The sequence below is a fragment of the Panthera tigris genome, chromosome A2 (assembly GCF_018350195.1).
Source record: "Panthera tigris isolate Pti1 chromosome A2, P.tigris_Pti1_mat1.1, whole genome shotgun sequence".
NCBI classification, from domain to species: domain Eukaryota; kingdom Metazoa; phylum Chordata; class Mammalia; order Carnivora; family Felidae; genus Panthera; species Panthera tigris.
Genome location: NC_056661.1, coordinates 53,482,297 through 53,502,144, shown reverse-complemented (window position 1 = coordinate 53,502,144; position 19,848 = coordinate 53,482,297). Strand labels below are relative to the sequence as shown.

Below are 19,848 nucleotides of genomic sequence, written 5' to 3'. Positions count from 1 at the left end.
CTTAAGACAGAAGAACTTCCTCTTGCCTCACCAAATGAATCAGCATAGCTGGAAATTACTGGAAGTCCATCACGAGCCAGGCATGGTACTAATAAGCACCTTGTAAAGGCCAAGCCACTTAATCTCCCAGCAAGCCTCTGGACATCATTATTATTTTTAATTTTTTTTTTTTTTCTCATGGAGGTGAGATTCTTATTCCATAAACTTATTTTCAAGGGAAAGATTCTGCACTTAGTAGATTCAGTGTTGTGCAACCATCACCTCCACTTCCAAAACATTCTATTACCTCTAAAGGAGACTCTGGACCCACCAAACAGTTGCTCCTTAGTCCTCCCCCACTGACCCTGGGAACCACTGATCTGTGTTCTCTATGGATTTACCTATTTTGGACATATACCTGGAATCAAACACTATGTGGCATTTCTTTCACTTGATATGTGTTTGAGATCCATCCGTGTTGCACGTACCAGCTCTTCACTCCTTTTTGTGGCTGAGCAGGATTCCCTTGTATGTGAAGGCTGAGAACATTAATTCTATGTTATAGATGAGGAAACAGGTTAAGATCACATGGTGAGTAAGGGGATGAGTTGGGATGCAAACCTGTGTCTGACTCCAAAGCATGTAACCACAGCCATCTTGTCATCCAGCCAAGGCCAATTAAAGAAACCAAGCAAGTGCTGACAACCAGAGTCTCAACATTTTAAAAATCCTGAAGACTGGGGCAACTGGGTTGGTCAGGAGGTTAAGCATCCAACTCTTGATTTCAGCTCAGGTCATATCTCAAGGTTTGTGGGTTTGAGCCTAGCGTTGGGCTGTGTGCGGACATTGCAGAGCCTGCCTGGGATTCCCTGTCTCCCTCTCTCTCTCTCTCTCTCTGCCCCTCCCCTGCCTGTGCTCTCTCAAAATAAATAAATATAAAATAAACTTAAAAAAAAATCCTGGTAACTGTAAGCTACTCAGTCTAACCTGAGGAGGTGGTGCCTTAAAGGCAGGGCAGGTTTGCAATACAGAACCATTTATTGGTGCCCTGTTGCTGCCCCAGCTGGCCCCACCTCCCAAGGGTGACCGACCTGTTCTAGCCATGGGTTCTTCAGGAGGCAGCATGAAGGTAATGCAGTTCACTGAGCCAACACTACAGCCCTTCTGGCCACAGAATAGCCCTCAGCTCTCGACTTGCTGTGCACAGGAGAGCTGAGCTACGACTGGTTCCTTTGTAGAAGGCTCACCCCATTACCCAGCCTTCAATAAAATTATCTCTGTGGAGACTAATTACAAGTTAAGAACCACACAACGCTTCCAGGTTTGTAAGTGGGGTCCACAGATGGTCCTCATGGAATCTGTGAACCTCCTGAAGATTATGCCAAAACCAGATGCATGAGCATGTTCCTGGTGGGGGCCCCAGGCTGCACCCCAACACCGAGGCAGGGGACCACCACCCAGATGTACCAGCACATACCAGGCCTGCCTGGAGTGTTGGGCAGCCTTCCTTTCTAACCTCCACTCAGGCCCTAATGGTGACGTATTTCTGACTTCACATGCTTTTCTAGGCTGGTGTCACTTTAGCTGTGGAGATCTTATAAAGGCACTAAATAGGACTGAGAGCTCTGGGGTCAAGTCCTCTGCTCGCACTCTATGGCGGTGGTGTGGGGTGGTCACGTCTCTGAGCCTCAAACCTTCGTCCTGTGGAGGCTCCCACCATTTGAAGTCAAAAGTCTGTTGTGTGATTCTAAGATTTATACCTTAGTATTTCATGATTTATGTTATTATTTTAAATGATACTATTTTTATTTTTAAATTTCAATTCCCATTTTCCATGTATTTGTAGTTGTTGAAATCAAATTGATTTTCTGTATTGGAAAAAAAGCCTATTGTGTGATAAGCAAGAACACAGGGGTCTGCCCCATCTTAAACTCTACTATCTGAATATCTGCTATACCTATTTACAAAAAAAATGGTATATTGGCTATCCAAATACAAAACAATGAGTATAGGAGTCGTCAGCAAAATCACTCAAGTTGTGAGTGTCCGGACCACACGGCACGTGCTGGTCTTAGCTGACTGCTCCATGCTTGTGCTGTTTAGATGTGTGATGTATTGTTGCATCATTTCCCCTGCTGTATTAAGTAAAAACGTCTCTTATGGGACTGGAAAAGCCCAAGAAGAAAGTAGGTGATTTTTTTTTTTTTAAACTTTACTTATTTGAGAAAGAGAGAGAGCACGTGAGCAGGGCAGGCAGAGAGAGAGAGAGGGAAAGAGAGAATCACAAGCAGGCTCCGTGCTGTCAGCACAGAGCTCAGTGAGGCGCTCGATCCCACAAACCGTGAGATCATGAGCTGAGCTAAGATCAAGAGTTGGACACTGAACTGAGCCAACCAGGTGCTATTAAAGTATGGGAGTTTTGGGGCGCCTGGGTGGCGCAGTCGGTTAAGCGTCCGACTTCAGCCAGGTCACGATCTCGCGGTCCGTGAGTTCGAGCCCCGCGTCGGGCTCTGGGTTGATGGCTCGGAGCCTGGAGCCTGTTTCCGATTCTGTGTCTCCCTCTCTCTCTGCCCCTCCCCCGTTCATGCTCTGTCTCTCTCTGTCCCAAAAATAAAAAAAAAAACGTTGAAAAAAAAAATAAAAAAAAAAAATAAATAAAGTATGGGAGTTTTAAAGGCCCAAGAAATCCCTTTATAAGAAAAAAAAATTAGAAGTGATAGTTCAGAAAGGTGGTCACATAAAAGATACAGTCTTGGCCAAGTATGTATTCCTTCTTTTTTGTGTATATATTTTTTGCACTGGGTAACAAAACAACTTGTAAAAAGTGCTGGTTCCACAAAGTTTCGCGGCGTTCTTGAGTGTGGCGTGCTGTTATAAAGCCAGTGAAATTCTTGTATGGAGGGTGCATGGCCAGTCAGTGTGATGCTACTGAACACATGCTGGTACAATGGGCAGCTTAGACACCTTGGGAGAGCTGAGAGAGAGGATTTGGTGAAGAATTCCAGTTTTAAAGCAAATCTCGGAGGTTTGAGATTTAAGAACCACATAAAACATGCTTGGAAGAGAGTGGGTGAAGCAACTTCTGCTCTGTAAGGCGGCAGCATCTCCCCACTGAACCACAGCCATTTGTGAAGGTGGTTTTATCACAGAGCAAATTTCCAATCTTGCTGAACCTGAGCTTTTTTAAAAAAAAAACACATGCCATCTGTTACATTTATTTCAGAAGGTAAGAAAAAAGTGCCAGGACATAATACATCTAAAGACAAGCTAATACTGCTTTTAGCTGGCAACTGTGAGGCTCATGTAACCCAAAACCTTTGCTGGTACATCATTCCAGAACCCCAGGGCCCTTGGGAAATGCTGAAGAGTGCATGGCCCACTGCAGCATGTTCAGACGGTGTACATGAAGGAGGAAAATCTTTCATACAAGGCTTGTTTAAAGATGGTGCTTTTGGACATCCTTCTACAGCTTTCGTTTATAAGTAGTATCTGTGCAGTCTTGTGGCTTTTCTACATCTTTACTGTAGCCTTTACATGAAGAAGTCACCACAACCTTGAAGGCACATTAGCAGATGATAAGCAGGTGATGTGGGTGCTCACGGGCTGACAGAACTGTGATGAAGGATTCACAGAAGAGTTTTTACCATCAAGGCATATGACGCACTGATCAGGTATGGAGAGAAGTGTCACCACAAATGACAGATGAAATGGGGAAAAAAATAGCGCCTGAAATTTTTGCTGACTTTCAGGGTTTTAAAAAAGTGATGTTTGAAAGCCAAGTCTCTGACTTTGCTAAGGAGCCTGGTGAGAGCAAAGCGGGTAGTAAAAATGTTGAGCTACTGGTATCGCTAACGTACAGCAAAAAGGCATATTACTGAGAGGCTCTTTCAAATTGGTAATCATATTGGTCTGCATCGGAGGGAAAAAGAGGAGCTCCCTTATTTCAATGCCAAATCTTTAAAATGTAGATCATGCGGATCTAATGCTTCTGTTGCGAGAGCAGGATCATGACGTGAACAGAGCACCATGTTCAAAAACGACATCAGGTGGAATCTCAGGCCGCCGGAAGCTCCAAGACCACACGTCACAGGAATGCAAACATTCCAGCTCTCACCGTCCACTTCTGGGGTATGCAGTGTCAAAGAGAAGACTGCCATTGTCTTGAATTTGGACACTGGACGAATCTCACACACCTGTTTCCCTCAGGCTGTCACTGGTTTCCCTCCTGCTCATCTTCCCCTCCACCCCTGCTGCCCTGCAAAACCTTGACTGGTATGTAACCAATTTGAAAAAGGCTTTGTTTACTGAGTTTTACTAAATGCTAACTGCATTCATTATGTATCCTCATACATTATTTCACTACCTATTTTTATTTTACAAACAAGTTCACTGAAGCAAGATGCAATTTTTATCTAATACTGTATAACACTGTGGTGTACTGGACACAAATGTGCCCATCAGTGAGCTGAGAGTTAATGATTAGGTGATGACGTTTTTGAAAGGCTTTACGATACAGAAATCCTGGACAGATAATAAGTGGATTTTCCAGGGTTGAGTAATTGGTTGAAGTTCTTAGAAAAGATGAGACACATCATTTTTTCCATTTAACATATTGGCACACAGAGTCTTATAATCCCCAAGTCTCCTTTCCGGCACACTCTCAGGAACACACTGGATGTGAGTAATGAGATGCGTAGAAAAGAGTTTGGGAAACTGTACCGTGTCACATAAATGTAAACTACTGTCGTTGTCAGGTAAAATCAGAGAGTAACAGAATTTCCCTGTAGCTGGAAGAGTCCTCTTGGAACTCATCTAGTCCAATGTGCTTACTGAATAGGTGAGGATGCGGGCCCACAGACGAGAAATTCAGGATCAGTCAGGGTCAGTGACTTACTCAAGAACAGAATCTGAAGGCCAGCAGAGGGCTCTTTGTTCTCCCCTGTGTCATTTTATCTTTTAAAATACTAATTGCTTTTTGGTGATGGGGGGGGACATGCCCTTTAGAACTTTTCACTTACTGGGCGATTATAGTAAGAGGACTTTTTACCTCACACAGAACTTGGCTTACTGTAGGACACTCAACAGTATTTGTTGGTAAATCAGAATTCTGAGGTTGAATTGTTAAAGTTCGTCTTGGTCACTTCTCTCTCGTGAAGAAACCCAACGGCTTAGAATCACCTCCTGCAACCAATCAAAATAAAAAGGTGACTGAAAGTTTCAACATCAGAAATGAAAGAACATGCTAGGTGTGTGACATCACAGTAACATTTCACAAAGAGTTGTCTGTATAATGATGACACCTGTCCCTATTCCTTGTTACTGAAACATCTGGAGAAAATGTACACACCTTATACGCAAATACTACCTACCGTAATCACACAAAGATTTTAAAAGCTAAATGTGCCTTGGCATCCCACTGGGACATTTCAGGAAAAGGAATCTGAAAGCTAGCACGAGAACCAAATCTGAGATGTATCCGGGTATGCATCTGGTGTATCCGGGCTGGCACTGAGAAGGGAGAAGTGGATCTGGGCTGGCATTTTAGGAACAGCTAACCGAGTGGGCACAGGCAAGACAAACTGGATGGATGAGGCACTGAGGCCGGGGAAGCCGAATGGTGACTGGTGGGGCTGTAGAGGGACCGGGTGGTGTGAACAAGGAGATGGGGTGCAATGTTAGAGATGAAAGAGGACGAGGATGGCTGCATGTGGGGGAGGAGTCACAGCAGACAGGCAGTTACTTGCAGAAATAGCGAGTAACCCTGGGGGACAGCATGATGAATGTGGCAGTCTTGCCAGAGAAAAACTCTCCAGGAAGACTGGGAACTGGGAGAGGCTTGGCTGGGCGGTCCCAGGCCGCCTATGAGAGCAGTTTCAGCTGAATGGTGGGGATGGAAGCCAGATGACATTGCAGGTAAAGCAGCAGCAGGAGTTAAGGGGGACTGAGAGCAGGCTCAGCGGGGAGAGGGCCTGTGGGGGCTTCCTGTTACCAAGGCAAGAGGTTTTCCTTTCTTTTCTTGGGACCACGTGGTCCAGAGGACACAATACAGTGGATACGGTCTTTAGGATGCCATGAACTTGTCTCTGAGTTTACCTACCTGAACTTTGATTTGTTTCATACACTCTGGTGACTCCATCTCTTTGTCAGTCATGGTAGAGGGTTTAATCAAATAGCACAGCATAAGTTCCTATTGAGAAACAAAGAACAATCTCCACATCCCACACAATAATAATATAAATTTGGGTGCGTGATCAGGAAGTGCAGGCAGTCTCCATTCCCTCCCACTGAGTGCTCCTGGAAACTCACAAAGCATACCGGTTTCCTCCAGGAACACGAATGGGCCCGGGATCTAACTAAGGACCAGGCCCATACAATGGGTGTAAAAATACTAGAAACAGTACAGATTTCCTATTTCTAAAAGATAAAGCTATTTTTTACAGGCTAAACCTAAGCAGTTTCACCTGCAGACAAGGCAGTTGCCCCCTGGCCTCTGCTGGGCCTTCTGGTGTCACCTCCCACAGCGCCTCCAGCAGCAGTGGGACAGACTCAGAGGGGCTCACTGTCTGTGTTTGGTTAGCAAGTTATTGAGTAACAGAGAACACACAAAGCTTTCATCCTTAGTAGTCCTGGGGTAAGATGAAATTTCCCTTCTATCTTGACGGGAGCAGGATATGGCAGAAGACAAGTCCGGCAGTCAGACGACTCTGGGTCTGAATCCCCATTCTGCATATAAGCTGCATGATCTTGGGTTTGTCCCTTAACATCTCTGACTCTGATTCCTCACTCTTAGGGATAAGGATACCGACAGGGTGGTGACAAAACATGTACAGTGTTTAGCTATAAATACTAATATCCTTCCTCTTGCTTCAAGAGATCTGCTAGCTTTGAAAAGAAATCAATGTTTTGACTCCTTTGTGAACGTGTGTGAGTAACTTTTGAGCGTGTGTTGACGGCAGGCCCGGGAAAGGAGGCAATGCCCACCAACATCAATCACTAGGGATCTTTGAAGCTCAATTCGTGGTGCTCAGTACCAGAGGGTAGGGGCAGGGAACACGAGAAGAGGTCAGCTTCTAGCCCCCCACCTTTTTAGAACTTCACTGGCAGGAACACTGTGAAGTTCCTACAGATGACTTTTATGATTCTACTACATTTAAGAAAAAAAATCCAAGCATTTAAATGACTTGTGAATGCCAAAGCTGATGTCGTTACCTTGGAGACATTAACTGAAACTCTGCTCAAGGCAGCCAGTGACCTCCAGCTGAAAGGTCTGCGAAGAGAGCCCTCAAAATGGTCGTCGACTAATTCAATAATGACAGAATAACTGGAAGACACACAGAGGGCATTAAAAAGCATGAAATCAACCTCTTTAAAAAGAATAATGCTTGTTCTACCAAACAAAGATACAGAAAATAAAACGTACATCATCTCCTCCTAAATTCTCCTACAACGTTATTGGGAAAAATATTAATGAAAAACTCCTACTTTAAATTACAAACTTTCAGGCTGATCTCAACAGTGACAAGGAGAGAACAGAAATACTTTACCTGACGAGAAAGCTGTGAATTCATTCAACTGTTTAGATACTCACTGATATTAAGATGAACAATTACTGCATAGAGTAACTGAATGTGTAATACTAAAACATATTATAACCTATTTATTACTATGTACATAGTACACCATTAGTGTATAAAGCACAGCTGCAGAGCATCTATTCCTAACAGGCCAAGAGAAACATGATTGTAATTGTTTCTGTGGCACAGGAGGTCACTGGAGGTCAGAAATTTCCTCCTGTCCTTTGAAGCCATTACCTTACTTAAAAAATCATCACAGGGGCACCTGGGTGGCTCAGTTGGTTGAGCATCCGACTTCGGCTCAGGTCATGATCTCACAGTTCATGAGTTCGAGCCCCATGTTGGGCGTGCTGCTGTCAGCCTGTCAGCACAGAGCCCACTTTGGATCTTCTGTCCCCTTCTCTCTGCCCCTCCCCCACTTTACACTCTCACTCAAAAAATAAATAAAACATTAAAAAAAAAATCACTCCAAACCTTGCATGGTAAAATGGAGGGCCTTTTCGATACAACACTGCAAAGAAAAAGAAAGAAAATGTATAACCCCTTAAAATCAAAATCTTACTGTATTGATGTTTTCTCTTCTCCAAAGAGCTATAAATACCCAATTATCTGTACATGGGTAATGTGCAAAATGTCCAGTGGTCTACTTTTAAAACCCAAACTGTTTTCCGCCCCCCTTGGAACAAAATGCAATTAATAAAGCAAATCTGTGGCCAGGACTTGAACATTCTCATCCCACCCTCACCCCACAAATGAAATCCAAACTGAAATACAAGTGATTTTTGTCTTGCCTCTTGTCTTACAATCTCCAGAGTGAGAATGTGAAATAATGTCACAACATGTTAAGTTCATATAATAACATTTTGTTATTAATTTCTCATCAGTGTAATTCAAAGTGCCTGAGCTACTCTGGCTAGGTACAAGTTGACTTGAGTGTTGGTACCAGAGATGAGTAACCATATGTGCCACTTGTGGAGATTAGTCTGCCCTACTAATTTAATCTATGGAGCTCAAAAGCCAGTGCCCAAAAGAGCCTGGAGCAGGGACTCTGCCACGTGGACTCTGGAACTGTGCACGGAATCCTGCAGAGGCACACAGTCTGTGGTGGGGAGTAGCTATCTGTTCATCAAACCTATTTCTCCTCTCTTTCCAGGCACATGGCTAGACCCTGTCTCTCAGTTTCCCAAGCAGAAAGCCTGGCCCATAAAACCCTTCCATGCACCAATTGTGTGTTTATTCCTTTTTAAAGGTGACCTTGAAAGCCATGTGGTGAAGGCCATGGAGCCACAAGGAAGCAACCTGGGCTCCTGAAGCACCTTTGGGAGTCGATTGGCCCACCACTCAGAGATACTGGTTTTGAATTTCACGTGCAATGAAATTGTTAGGCCTCTGAGATTTGGGGTTTATATGTAACTATAGCTATAAAAATTACCTTTACTAATACACAATTACATCTGTAAGCTTGTGGCCAGTGCAAATCAAAGCAGAAAAACTTTTTATCCATTGAAGAATTGACAGAATTTTCCTTTTTGGCCGTAACAGTACTGTAGCTAATCCCATTTCCCTAAGGCTCAGCAAGCTCAGAGCCAACTTTACAGCCTCAGTTAGTAACCCTGTAGGATCCTAGAGACAATACAGCAACCCTTCACCTACAGTACATTTTCTAGGGTCACATTTCCTTTTTATTATTTTATTTCCTATTTAAAGTATATTTAAAGGATTTGGCAAGCAGCTCAAATTCACTGTGTAAGGGCACAAATTTAAGTAAATACCCCAACATACAATCCTCAATGTTTTGAGACGCAGTGGAAAGAAACCACGTACTGGAAAAAACTTGAATTCAGGAGTTTTGTTTCCTGTCCAGTCTCTGCCATTCTTGGAGGTGTGACTCCAAACAAGTTACTAATATCTCTGAGCCTCAGTGTCCAGAATTACAAAATGAAGAACAAGGGGAAATTGGGACCTTTTCTAGCCCTCAAATACCATTATTTATGATCAGGCACACATCTTGAATCTCATGTGCATCTGGAACACTGGAACATTCACAGCTCGAAAGCAGCTCTTACCTACAGGTTGGGTCACTTCAGATGACTGATGACGATGGTATAGTTTAGAAGTTAAAAGCATGAACACTGACATCAGACAGACTCAAGTTCAAGTCTTAGCAGTATCAAGACGACATGATGACGCCCTGTGTTTCAACTTCCTTATTATAAAAAACCTGGCGTAGTGACTGAATGTAGAGGCATTGACATGGTGGCTGGCATAAAGTAAGGGTTCAAAATGTTACCTAGGATAGTAATCATCATGATGACAGCATATTCAGAGGGAAAAGTAAAATTGTTTTTACAAAAATGCCTCTCAAGCAGAAAGATGAAAACTTTGGAAGTCTAAGAAATCCTGGGCATTCAAAAATAAAGTCTGAAAGAACGGGGAAATGAAGGGAAAGCTCCTTCTTTTAAGTGAACGTCAGAGATGGCGTGTGGAAGGAACGACAGAATTACAAAATAATGATTAGTGTAAGAAATTAATTCGGGCAACTGTTGTAATTATCAGGGAACCAGATACGCACAGTCTCACCCTACACATTACTTGTTAATTACAAAAGGAAAAATGTAATTTTACAACAGACATCTGACAATGGTCACTTCGGCCACGTGATCATACAGTGGGACAGCCTGATGTTAAGTACCTCCTGATGGGCACAATAAATACACAGAGAACCCATGCATGCTGAAGAATGGTGAGATGGAGTCTAATGATGAGGAAACAATCGAACATATCTAGAATGTGGGATATCCTCTAGGAGTTTTCAAGAAAACTCAGTATCATGAAAAACCAACAAGGTAGAGAAACCGTTTTAGATTTAAAAAAGCTAAAGAGGCCATAGTGGGGTGAATCGTGGCCCCCAAAAGGTACGTTTACATCTTAATCCCTGAATCTGTGAATGTGGCCTTATTTGAAGAAGGTTCTTTGCAGAGACTGGAGTGATAAGCCAAGGGATGCCAGGTGCCACTAGAAACACTATAGACAAGGGACCGAGTTCCCCTACTGTCTCTGGAGAGAGAATGGTCCTGTGAATGTCTGGTCTCCAGAACTGTGAGAGAATAAGTTTATGCTGTTTTTCTAAAAAAAATTTTTTTTTTAATGTTTATTTATTTTTGAGAGAGAGACAGAGCGTGAGCAGGGGAGGGGCAGAGAGAGAGAGAGACAGACACAGAATCCGAAGCAGGTTCCAGGCTCTGAGCCATCAGCACAGAGCCTGACGTGGGGCTCAAACCCATGAACTTCGAGATCATGACCTGAGCCAAAGTTGGACACTTAACCAACGAGCCACCCAGGCGCCCCAGTTTCTGTTGCTTTAAGCCCCCCACTCCAGTATGTGGTAATTTATTATGGCAGCCATAGCAAAATAAAAGAGAAACCTATAATACCAAATGTGGTAAGTGAACTGTGACTAGAGCTGGTATTGAAAACAAAAACGACCTCCCCCCGCACAGCCACAAGACTGTGTGGACAGTAGAAGAAAATTTAAATTTTCTGATATTTTGGTGATATTGAAAAATTCTAGGGGCGCCTGGGTGGCTCAGTTGGTTAAGCGTCCAACTTCGGCTCAGGTCATGATCTCATGGTTTGTGGGTTCAAGATCATGCTGACAGCTCAGAGCCTGGAGTCTGCTTCGAATTCGGTGTCTCCTTCTCTCTCAAAAATAAAATAAATGTTAAGAAAAATTAATAAAGAAAAAAGAAAATTTCTAATTTCTGTTGGGTATAGTACGGTATTACCGTTATGTAGGAGAACGTCCCTATTCTTATGAGCTGCATGCAGAAATACTAAGGCTTATATGCGCAGATGTGGAAAATGTTAAAGTATTTAAAAAATTTGACTAGAAAAGAAGCCAAGAGAGTGGTTCAGGAAAGAACCAAAAAGGGAGACGGAAGAAGGTGCACCTCCTTGTTCTGTGAGGAGTACAGAGGAGCTGCTCTAAAGCCTCTCCCTGGCTCAGTCTCTAGGTGGGGCGCCATGCCCAGGACGGTTCCTCTGGGCTCTGGGAATCCTGTAACTCTGTTGGCTTCTAACAGCTCCCGTCATTCCACTTGTCCTCTGACTTCTAATTTGCAGGCAGCTGCGAAATCACATGACCGAACTTAGTCAATGCAAATCCAAAACTGGAGTGTATGGGAAGGAGGCTTGGGAGTAACTAGATCTTAAGTTACATCAACCAGTAGCTGCCTGCGTCAGAAAAAAACAAAAAATCTACACCTTGAGTTGGATTTTCGCTTTCTGGCTGGCAGAGAAGTACCACTCCGTGGAAGTACACGGAGCTCGGACCCAGACAGAGCTAATCTCTGCACCTACTTGCTGTGGGACCCTTGGCAACTCCCTTGACCCTTTTAAACAGTAATTTCCTCAGCGCATTATAAAAGGAGGTGAATGTCACACGCCTCACAGGAGTATGAAGAGTAAATAAGACGAGGGAAGAAAAGCACCAAGGCAAGGTGCCCAGTTGCCATAAGAGTCAGCAGCTATGGGAGCTTCTGGGTGGGGAATATAAGGAAAGGCTCCAACTTGGTTTCTAGTCTAGTTTTCATCAGTGGGTGATCAAGGTCAAGTAGCTCAGCAGCTGCACTTGATTTGAGATCCATATCACTAGCTCGAGTACCACTCCTAGAATGAAATGTGATTGACAAGATTTATTCAAGGGAAGAGTTTCCCTGATAAGATGTGAATTTCATAAGGGCCCTTTGTCATGAGTCATTACCTCTGTAAACAGAAACAATGGTCAAGAGAGGATGTCCTGGGTTTAACCTGTCTTGGCAGTTCTAGGGTATGTGTGATTAGGTCATCAACCCTCAAAATAATATTGCTAAAAAACAGCAGCCACCGAGGAACTGTGCCCAAAGAAGAGGTAAAGTTTAGGAAACCGTGCCTCTTTTTAAATTTTGTGGGTTTTTTTTTTTTTTTTTTGAGAGAGACACAGAGAGAGCAAGCGAGTGAGCATGTGTGCATGAGTGAGGGGGTGAGGGGCAGAGAGACAGAGAGAGAAAGCTAGATATCACAACTGTGAGATCATGACCTGTGCTGAAATCAAGAGTCAGATGCTTCAACAACAGAGCCACTCAGGCAACCCTACTTTTTCTTTTTCTTTCCTTCTTCTTTTTCTTCTTCTTCTTCTTTTTTTTTTTTAAAGATTTTAAGTAATCTCTATACCCAATGTGGGGCTTGAACTCACATCCCCAAGATCAAGAGTCACATGCTCTCCCAACTGATCCAGCCAGGCACCCCAGCAAGCTGTTCCTCTTATCCCAGGCTAGCACTGCTTGTGAACCTCTGCTAAAGCAGGAAATGTGAAGACATCCTTCATGTTGCTGCTGGGCCAGAGACCTGGTCTCAAATTAATTATACAAGCAGCCTGAAGTTACATGATATGACCCAGCTGTGGCAAAGGCCTCTGGGGAGTTGGAAAATAGCAGTTGTTTCATTTCTTTTAAAAAAACATCTGTCCTTTCAACCATCCCCATAAGGCAGTTTTGGTTTTAAAATTACTCTTCATTCAAAAATATGGCTTAGTATTGAAAATACATGAGATAAGGTATGCTTAGAAGGCACTCAACATAGGCTCCTGTCCCCTGCAACTTTTTTAGTTTTTATGAAGATGTTTTAAATGTGTGTGTGTGTGTGTACGTTATGGTGTTATCCATGTTATATGATGAGCAAATGGAAACTCAGAGAGAAGTAATTTGCTTGAGGTCACACAGTAAAGAGGCAGAGCTGGCTATGAACCCAAAGAGCTCTCTTTACTAGCCCCCTGCCACTTCTCAATGTGTCCCTGCAGACTTCTTGACTGGAAAGTTCTAATTCAAGTTTCACTCCTACAACGAAAAAGCTGAAGAAGACCTGCCAAGTGTTTACACTGAGTGGCTACTCTTACAGGAGTATGAAAAGGAGAACAGGGCAGGAAGCCAAGGAAGGAAAATGGGCACATAACTTATTTAAACATAGTTAACTGTGGCCAACACAATTACATGGAAACCTAGCAAACTAATCTCAAGCTAATCCTGATCATTCGTGTGGTAACCCTGAGTTAGGATATCTGTACCTGAAATCCAGCCGTGGAACAAACAAAAGGAATCATTTATCTTAGAGGAATAGGAAATTCTTAACCTTTATTTTGAACTGCAGACATGTTCCCTCCCCGCTTGAGAATTTAGTGAAAGGTTCAGACTCTTGACCCATAACAACACACCAATCTAAAACACAGTATTTTATATTGTGCTGGGGTTTCCTGAAGACTATCCTATGATTCCAGGTTAAGCACAGTTTAGAGCATTCAAAGATTTAAAAGAATGAATTGGCTTTCTTTGGGTATTTAAAAAGGCTCAAAGCATTTGGAAGGACCATATGACACAGGTCAAAAGACCTCAGGGGCCGTGACTTCTTAGAAGACCTTTCAAATATATTGACATTTTTTGTCTGAACCTCACAAGTAATTCTGAAAAGCATCCAGGAAGCACCCTCACTTGGGAGGTAAGGAAAATGAGTTTGAGGGACTTGGCAGTGACACTAGTGCTGGGCACGGACCCTAGGATTTATGCCCACTGACCTGGGCCTGTGGCTTTGGGAGCTACTTACACAATGACAACTCTAAATTTTTATCTGAAGGCTGTCCTATGCTCTAGAATCATCTATTTTACAGTATCTCCACTGGACTTACTTAATATGTCCAAAATACGAATCCATGTATGTAAGCATTATCCCTGATTCCTCTTAAATGAAACTCCTACATCCATTCTGTCTGCAGGGTTGGTTGGGCTCAGCTTCCCTAACAAAGTCTATCTGCTTCCATTTTTGCCCCCTGCCCTCCATCCCACAGTCTACCAGTAACAGAGGAGACAGAGAGTTCTATTCGTTTAAGTCACTCCTTTGCTCAAACTCTCCCAAGACTTCTAATCACCAGAATAACAACTGGGCCCTACATAATCTGCCCAAGCTTAATTTGCAGACATCACCTCATGTAACTCTCCCCCGGGATCTCTAAGTACTAGATACACTACCTTTATGCTGTTCCTGAGACTTCCCTGCCTCAGGGCCTTTGTGCTTGCTATTCACTCTGTGCCTACCATGTTCTTTGCTCTTCCCCTGGGATCTCTAAGTTCTAGACACCCTGTTTTTATGTTGTTCCTGAAACTGAGCTCATTCCTGCCTCAGGGCCTTTGCACTTGCTGTTCACATTGAGCCTACCATGTATTTCTCCAGATTCTCAAGTAGCCTGTTCCCTACTGTGGTCACATTTTGCTTGTTTTGATCACATCTTTTCAGAGCCTTTTCCTAACTTTCCTGACTTTCTATCCCTCTACTATGTTTTATTTTTCTTAGTATTTAATAGTCCCTGAAATTAGATTATATATTTACTTGTTTGCTTATTGATCTCCCCAGCGAGAATGTACGCAGCTCCATCAAGGCAGCTCTGTGTTTGTCTCATTCACCTCTGTCTTCCTGGTACCTAACAAGACCTGGCTCACAGAAGAGTCTCCGTAATGATCTGTTGAATGAAGTGCTCATCTGGTCCAAAAGCCTTACTTTAAGATAAGAAGATGCAGTTTCTAAGGGCCTGGGCTCCAGAAAAAGCCCAGCTCCGTAAGTAACTGGTCCTGGAAACTATTAGGGGCAAATGACCCATTCTCTCACAACTGCAGTCTCTCTATCAGAAAAATTAGAATAATAAGAGTATCCTTTGCTGCTTTAGGGATTAAATGAGATAATGAATTTTAAAATGTTTGACACATAGTAGATGCTCAACAAATGGTAGCTGTGATTATTCTTCTAATTCTGTGATTATTCTCATTTGCTAGATGTGACAATGGAGGCCTAGAGGATGAGGGACTCCCCAAATCATAGGAGTGAGTGGCTAATGAGAGGAGGGGGCAGAGCTGTAAAACTCTCTTCTCAGATTACAGAGTGGTGAGAGAAAAAAACCTGAACACTTAGGCCTCCAGGCTTCTATCCCGGGCTTGCCCCTTAGACTTCCTTTCCACTCTTCCTGGACAAACCCTCCACTTCAATCCAAACATTCTTACCTAAGCCAGAAGGAAAGCATCATCTTAGAAAAAAATGAGCAACAGTACATATAACCAATTCAGTTTTCACCCTGGGATCTGCTGCGAACCTTGGTTCTCGCACCTACCGAGTCAAGAATTACTTACATAAATCTGTCCCATACTTCAGTCCCACTTTGGGAACCCAGCCCTTGCTTCGGAAGTAATGGTATGCCATGTACGTAGTCCTGAATGTGGGCTGAACTATAGGGAAAGCTTTCCAGAGCTTCAGGATTGTTAAAGGCTCCTAATATTAAAAAAAAAAAAAAAAAAAAAAAAAAAGAGGGGCATGATTATGTATGTGTTCACTCATCATTCAGCCAGTGAACGGACATCTACACTAAGTGCGGAGTGGAAGCAGGGAACACGGTACCCACAACGGAGGGACTTAACAGAAGATCTAGGCCCATGCTGTCCAGTATGGCAGCATCAGATATAAGCCCGAAGGGAGATGTGCCTCAAGGGGAAAATACACATTGAATTTCAAAGACTTGGTAGGAAAACAAGAAAGTAAACTATCTCAGTAAGTTTGGAAATGTTGAGTTAAACAAATCTTGCAAATAATATAAATTAGTTTCACCTTTTTTCTTTTACCTCCCCCACCCACCCTTATTTTTATGAGATAGAGAAAACATGTGCACATGTGAGCTGGCAGAGGGGCAGAGGCAGGGAGAGGGGAAGGGGGAGGGGGGAGGGAGAGAGAGAGAGAGAAAGGGAGGGGGGAGAAAGGGAGAGAGAGAAAATCTCAAGCAGGCTCTATGCTCAGAGTGGTTCCATGCTTGATCCCATGACCCAGAGATCATGACCTGAGCAGAAACCAAGAGTTGGATGCTCAACCGACTTATCCACCCAGGCGCCCCTTTTTTTCTAGCGGCTACTAGAAAATTTTAAAAAGGACCCACATGGCTCCCCTCTGAGGCTTGTGTTTACTTCTGTCAGAGAGCACTGGTCTGGAGGACCTGGGAAAGGCTGCCCTGAGACAGCAACATCTGAGATGAGGAGGAAGTAGCCGAATGGAAGGGGATGGTGGGAAAATTGGGGGAGGTGGGGTGGCTGTGGAAGAACACTCTGGGCAGAGGGACGAGTGCATGCTGCGAGCTCGAGTGTGACAAATCCACCAAAGCCACAAGGCAGCATGTTCCAAACATTTCACAGACCCAAGAGAGTAGCTACTGTATGTCAGGCCACATTCAGAAAAGCCAAAATGTAATTTTGTAAAAGCTTAAAAAAAAAAAAGACGCTTCATTTAGTCCTTGAAACTGGAGGGTGTGTTATCTCATGGCACAAATGAGCAATCCAACAGCTTCAAAGGGCATTTTGTTCCTAATGGAGGATGTGAAGAGACCAAGAATGGCTTGGTTCAGAGAACATTCAATTTTTTGGATGGTTTAGGGCTCAGTCAATGAGACTTGCTCAGTTTGTCTCAGCCTAAGATTTAAAATCCATAAATATGAGCTACACGTTTTTTTCCTTTCCTTATTCTTTTTTTTTGCAGTTGTTCCTAAGATAGAAAATCCATACATATGTGGCCTTTATTTTTTATTTTATGTATTTACTTTTGAGGGAGAGAGAGAACGCAAATGAGCAAAGGGCAGAGAGAGAGAATCCTAGGAGGGGGAGAGGGAGGGGGAGGGAGAGAGGGAGGGAGGGAGAAAGAGAGGGAGAGAGAGAGAAAGAGAAGCAGGGCTCACCTGAAGCAGTGCTCATGTTTTGCTCAAAGCAGGGCTGATGTTCACCAGAAGCGGGGCATGAACTCACCCAATGTGGGACTCAAACTCATGAACCATGAGATCATGACCTGAGCCAAAGTCAGATGCTTGACAACTGAACCACCCAGGCGCCCCTATGCGTGGCCTTTCAGTCCTAACGCAAGGAAACAGTTGGCCCTCCTCTAACAAGAAACAGTCTTTCAGGGAAGGTTGAACTTTCGATATGGCTAGCCCATCAAGTTTCAGAGGCTGAGGATTCTATGTAGCAGTGGAATGTTCTGGCAGATTTTGGCTAAGGCCCAGGAGAGGAGGCAAAGGTGGGCTAAGAATGGCCACCACCTGAGAAAATGAATCACCCATCAGCCGACATTTGTTTCCAAACCACTGGAATAGTCGTGAAAAGAATTTATATAATTAGAATTTGAAGAATGATAAAATTATGCACTCCCAGGTACAGAACAAAATATACGGTCTCTGTCTATTATTCTGCTTACCTTTCTCTTTTTAATTTTAATTTCATTTGAATGATTTTGAATAGGTATTATATTCACATGCATAGAAGTGTCCAGTGAAGTCTCCCCTTCTATCTGTGCGCCCGGCCTCCAATGCCTCCACCAGAAGGTAAGCCGTGGTACCAGCTTCTTGTGGGACTTTCTAAGGGCAGCAGGCTACAGTATAGAATCACGGCTTTGGGAATACCTTGACATAGCTTCAATTATTAGTTCTAACCAGACTAGCTGTGTGACCTTGGGTGAGTTACTTACTTCCTTTGAGCTTCAGTTACCTTATCTGTAGAATTCTTACCAGGCAGAGGCAAGGATTAGGTACTGCAGGTAAGGTACCCAACACACAGCTTTTACCGAAGTAAGTGCTAAACACGGACAGTTTCAACTTTTGTTGCTAATTTTTAGTACTTTTCTGACACAGATTTCCTGATCATTATTTAAGATATTGATCTTCTCCTAGTCTCTGGGAATGAAATCGAATCTAAAAGAGTCAAAGCTGGCTTTTGCCTTAATAGTCCCAATTCAGGACCCAAAGCCCAAATGTAGAAAAAAAATCTGATCCAATTTTACTGGGTGAAAGTAGGCACATTTGTATTACAGCAATGTGAAAATTACTACAAGCTGCTTTCAACACCAGGAAAAAATATTTTTTTAAATTTTTTAATGTTTATTTTTGAGAGAGAGAGAAAGAGCGAGCAAGCAGGAGAGGGGCAGAGAGAGAGGAAGACACAGAATCTGAAGCAGGCTCCAGGCTCTGACCTGTCAGCACAGAGCCCACACAGGGCTCAAACCCATGAACCGTGAGATCATGAACTGAGCCAAAGTTGGACGCCTAACCAATTGAGCCACTGAGGCGCCAGGAAAATTTTAAGTGGACTGTATCTAAATAAGACATCTTACCTTCTCATAGTAGATGCTTAGACATCCTAGAGCATAGACCAGGAAAAAGGCCTAAAAACAGAGCAAGCAGAAAATGCTCATTAGAAACTGTCCCACATTCTTGAGAAGTTATTTTACAGACTGATTTCTCTTTGCCTCAAGTACAAACTAACATCCTTAAATCATCTTCAAAATGGTGACAAATTTTTAACATAAATGATTCATGCAAATTTAAAGGATTTAAAAAACATCTAAGAAAATATAAAAGTCACAAATTGGTTAAAAATCAATTAAAAAAGCATTTGTATGATATTTCCATGTATTTTTCCCCTTAAAAATCACATAGCTAAACTGGAAAATGATGTAAATAGCTGTAACAACAGCAACTTTTGCTCATTAGATTTTCCTCTGTAAAATTAAGTAACCATATTAAACTGAGAAAAAAATTTACAGAAAGAAATACATGGAAATTTGTGAAAAGTAGGCAGTGCAGATTTGGCTTGCATAACAAAACATGAGTTTTTTAGTTACCCATGCAGTAAAGTGATTTCCTATTAAGTAATCCCTATCTTTCCATGAACTTCATTATATGGTAACTTTTTTTCCCACCCCAAATGTTTGTTTATTTTTGAGAAAGAGGGGGGGGAAGCATGAGTGGGGGAAGGGTAGAGAGAGAGAGGACAGAGGATCTGAAGCAGGCTCTTTTGCTGACAGCAGAACCTGATGGGAAGCTCTAACTCATGAACTGTGAGATCAGGACCTGAGCTGGTCGGATGCTTAACTAAGCCACCCAGGCACTCCCATTATACAGTAACATGTTTTACTTGTATGAAGAGGCAGGAGGAAAAGCAAGGAAAGTCAGCTCTAGTTGAGTAAAATCATACTTGGAAATAAAAATAGTTTTTTAAAAAAGTTTATCTTTTTGAGTAACCTTACACTGAACATGGGGTTTAAACTCCCAACCCTAACTACTGACTGAGCCAGCCAGGTGCTGCAAAAGTGATAAAAGTTAAGACAATGCCAAACATGGATACCACCAAATAGACCCTGTTTTTCACTCTACTTGTAGAGGAGAAAAGGATTCATGTTTATACCTGAACAGACT

The 19,848-nt window shown here is 42.9% G+C and overlaps 1 protein-coding gene across 2 annotated transcripts in view; it reads right to left on the bottom strand.

Moving 5' to 3' along the window:
* Positions 1–2,645: 2,645 nt before the first annotated feature.
* The window catches only part of TSEN2 (tRNA splicing endonuclease subunit 2), a 49,559-nt gene continuing 32,356 nt past the window's right edge, over positions 2,646–19,848 (bottom strand). For both annotated transcript variants that reach the window (XM_042979530.1, XM_007075443.3), the window contains exons 7-12: positions 18,765–18,815; positions 15,758–15,896; positions 8,028–8,064; positions 7,189–7,300; positions 6,077–6,166; positions 2,646–5,160 (exon numbers count right to left, since the gene is read on the bottom strand). In XM_042979530.1, the coding sequence (XP_042835464.1) occupies positions 5,101–5,160; positions 6,077–6,166; positions 7,189–7,300; positions 8,028–8,064; positions 15,758–15,896; positions 18,765–18,815 (489 nt within the window). In that variant the 3' untranslated portion in view covers positions 2,646–5,100. The remainder of the gene's footprint in view (positions 5,161–6,076; positions 6,167–7,188; positions 7,301–8,027; positions 8,065–15,757; positions 15,897–18,764; positions 18,816–19,848) is intronic.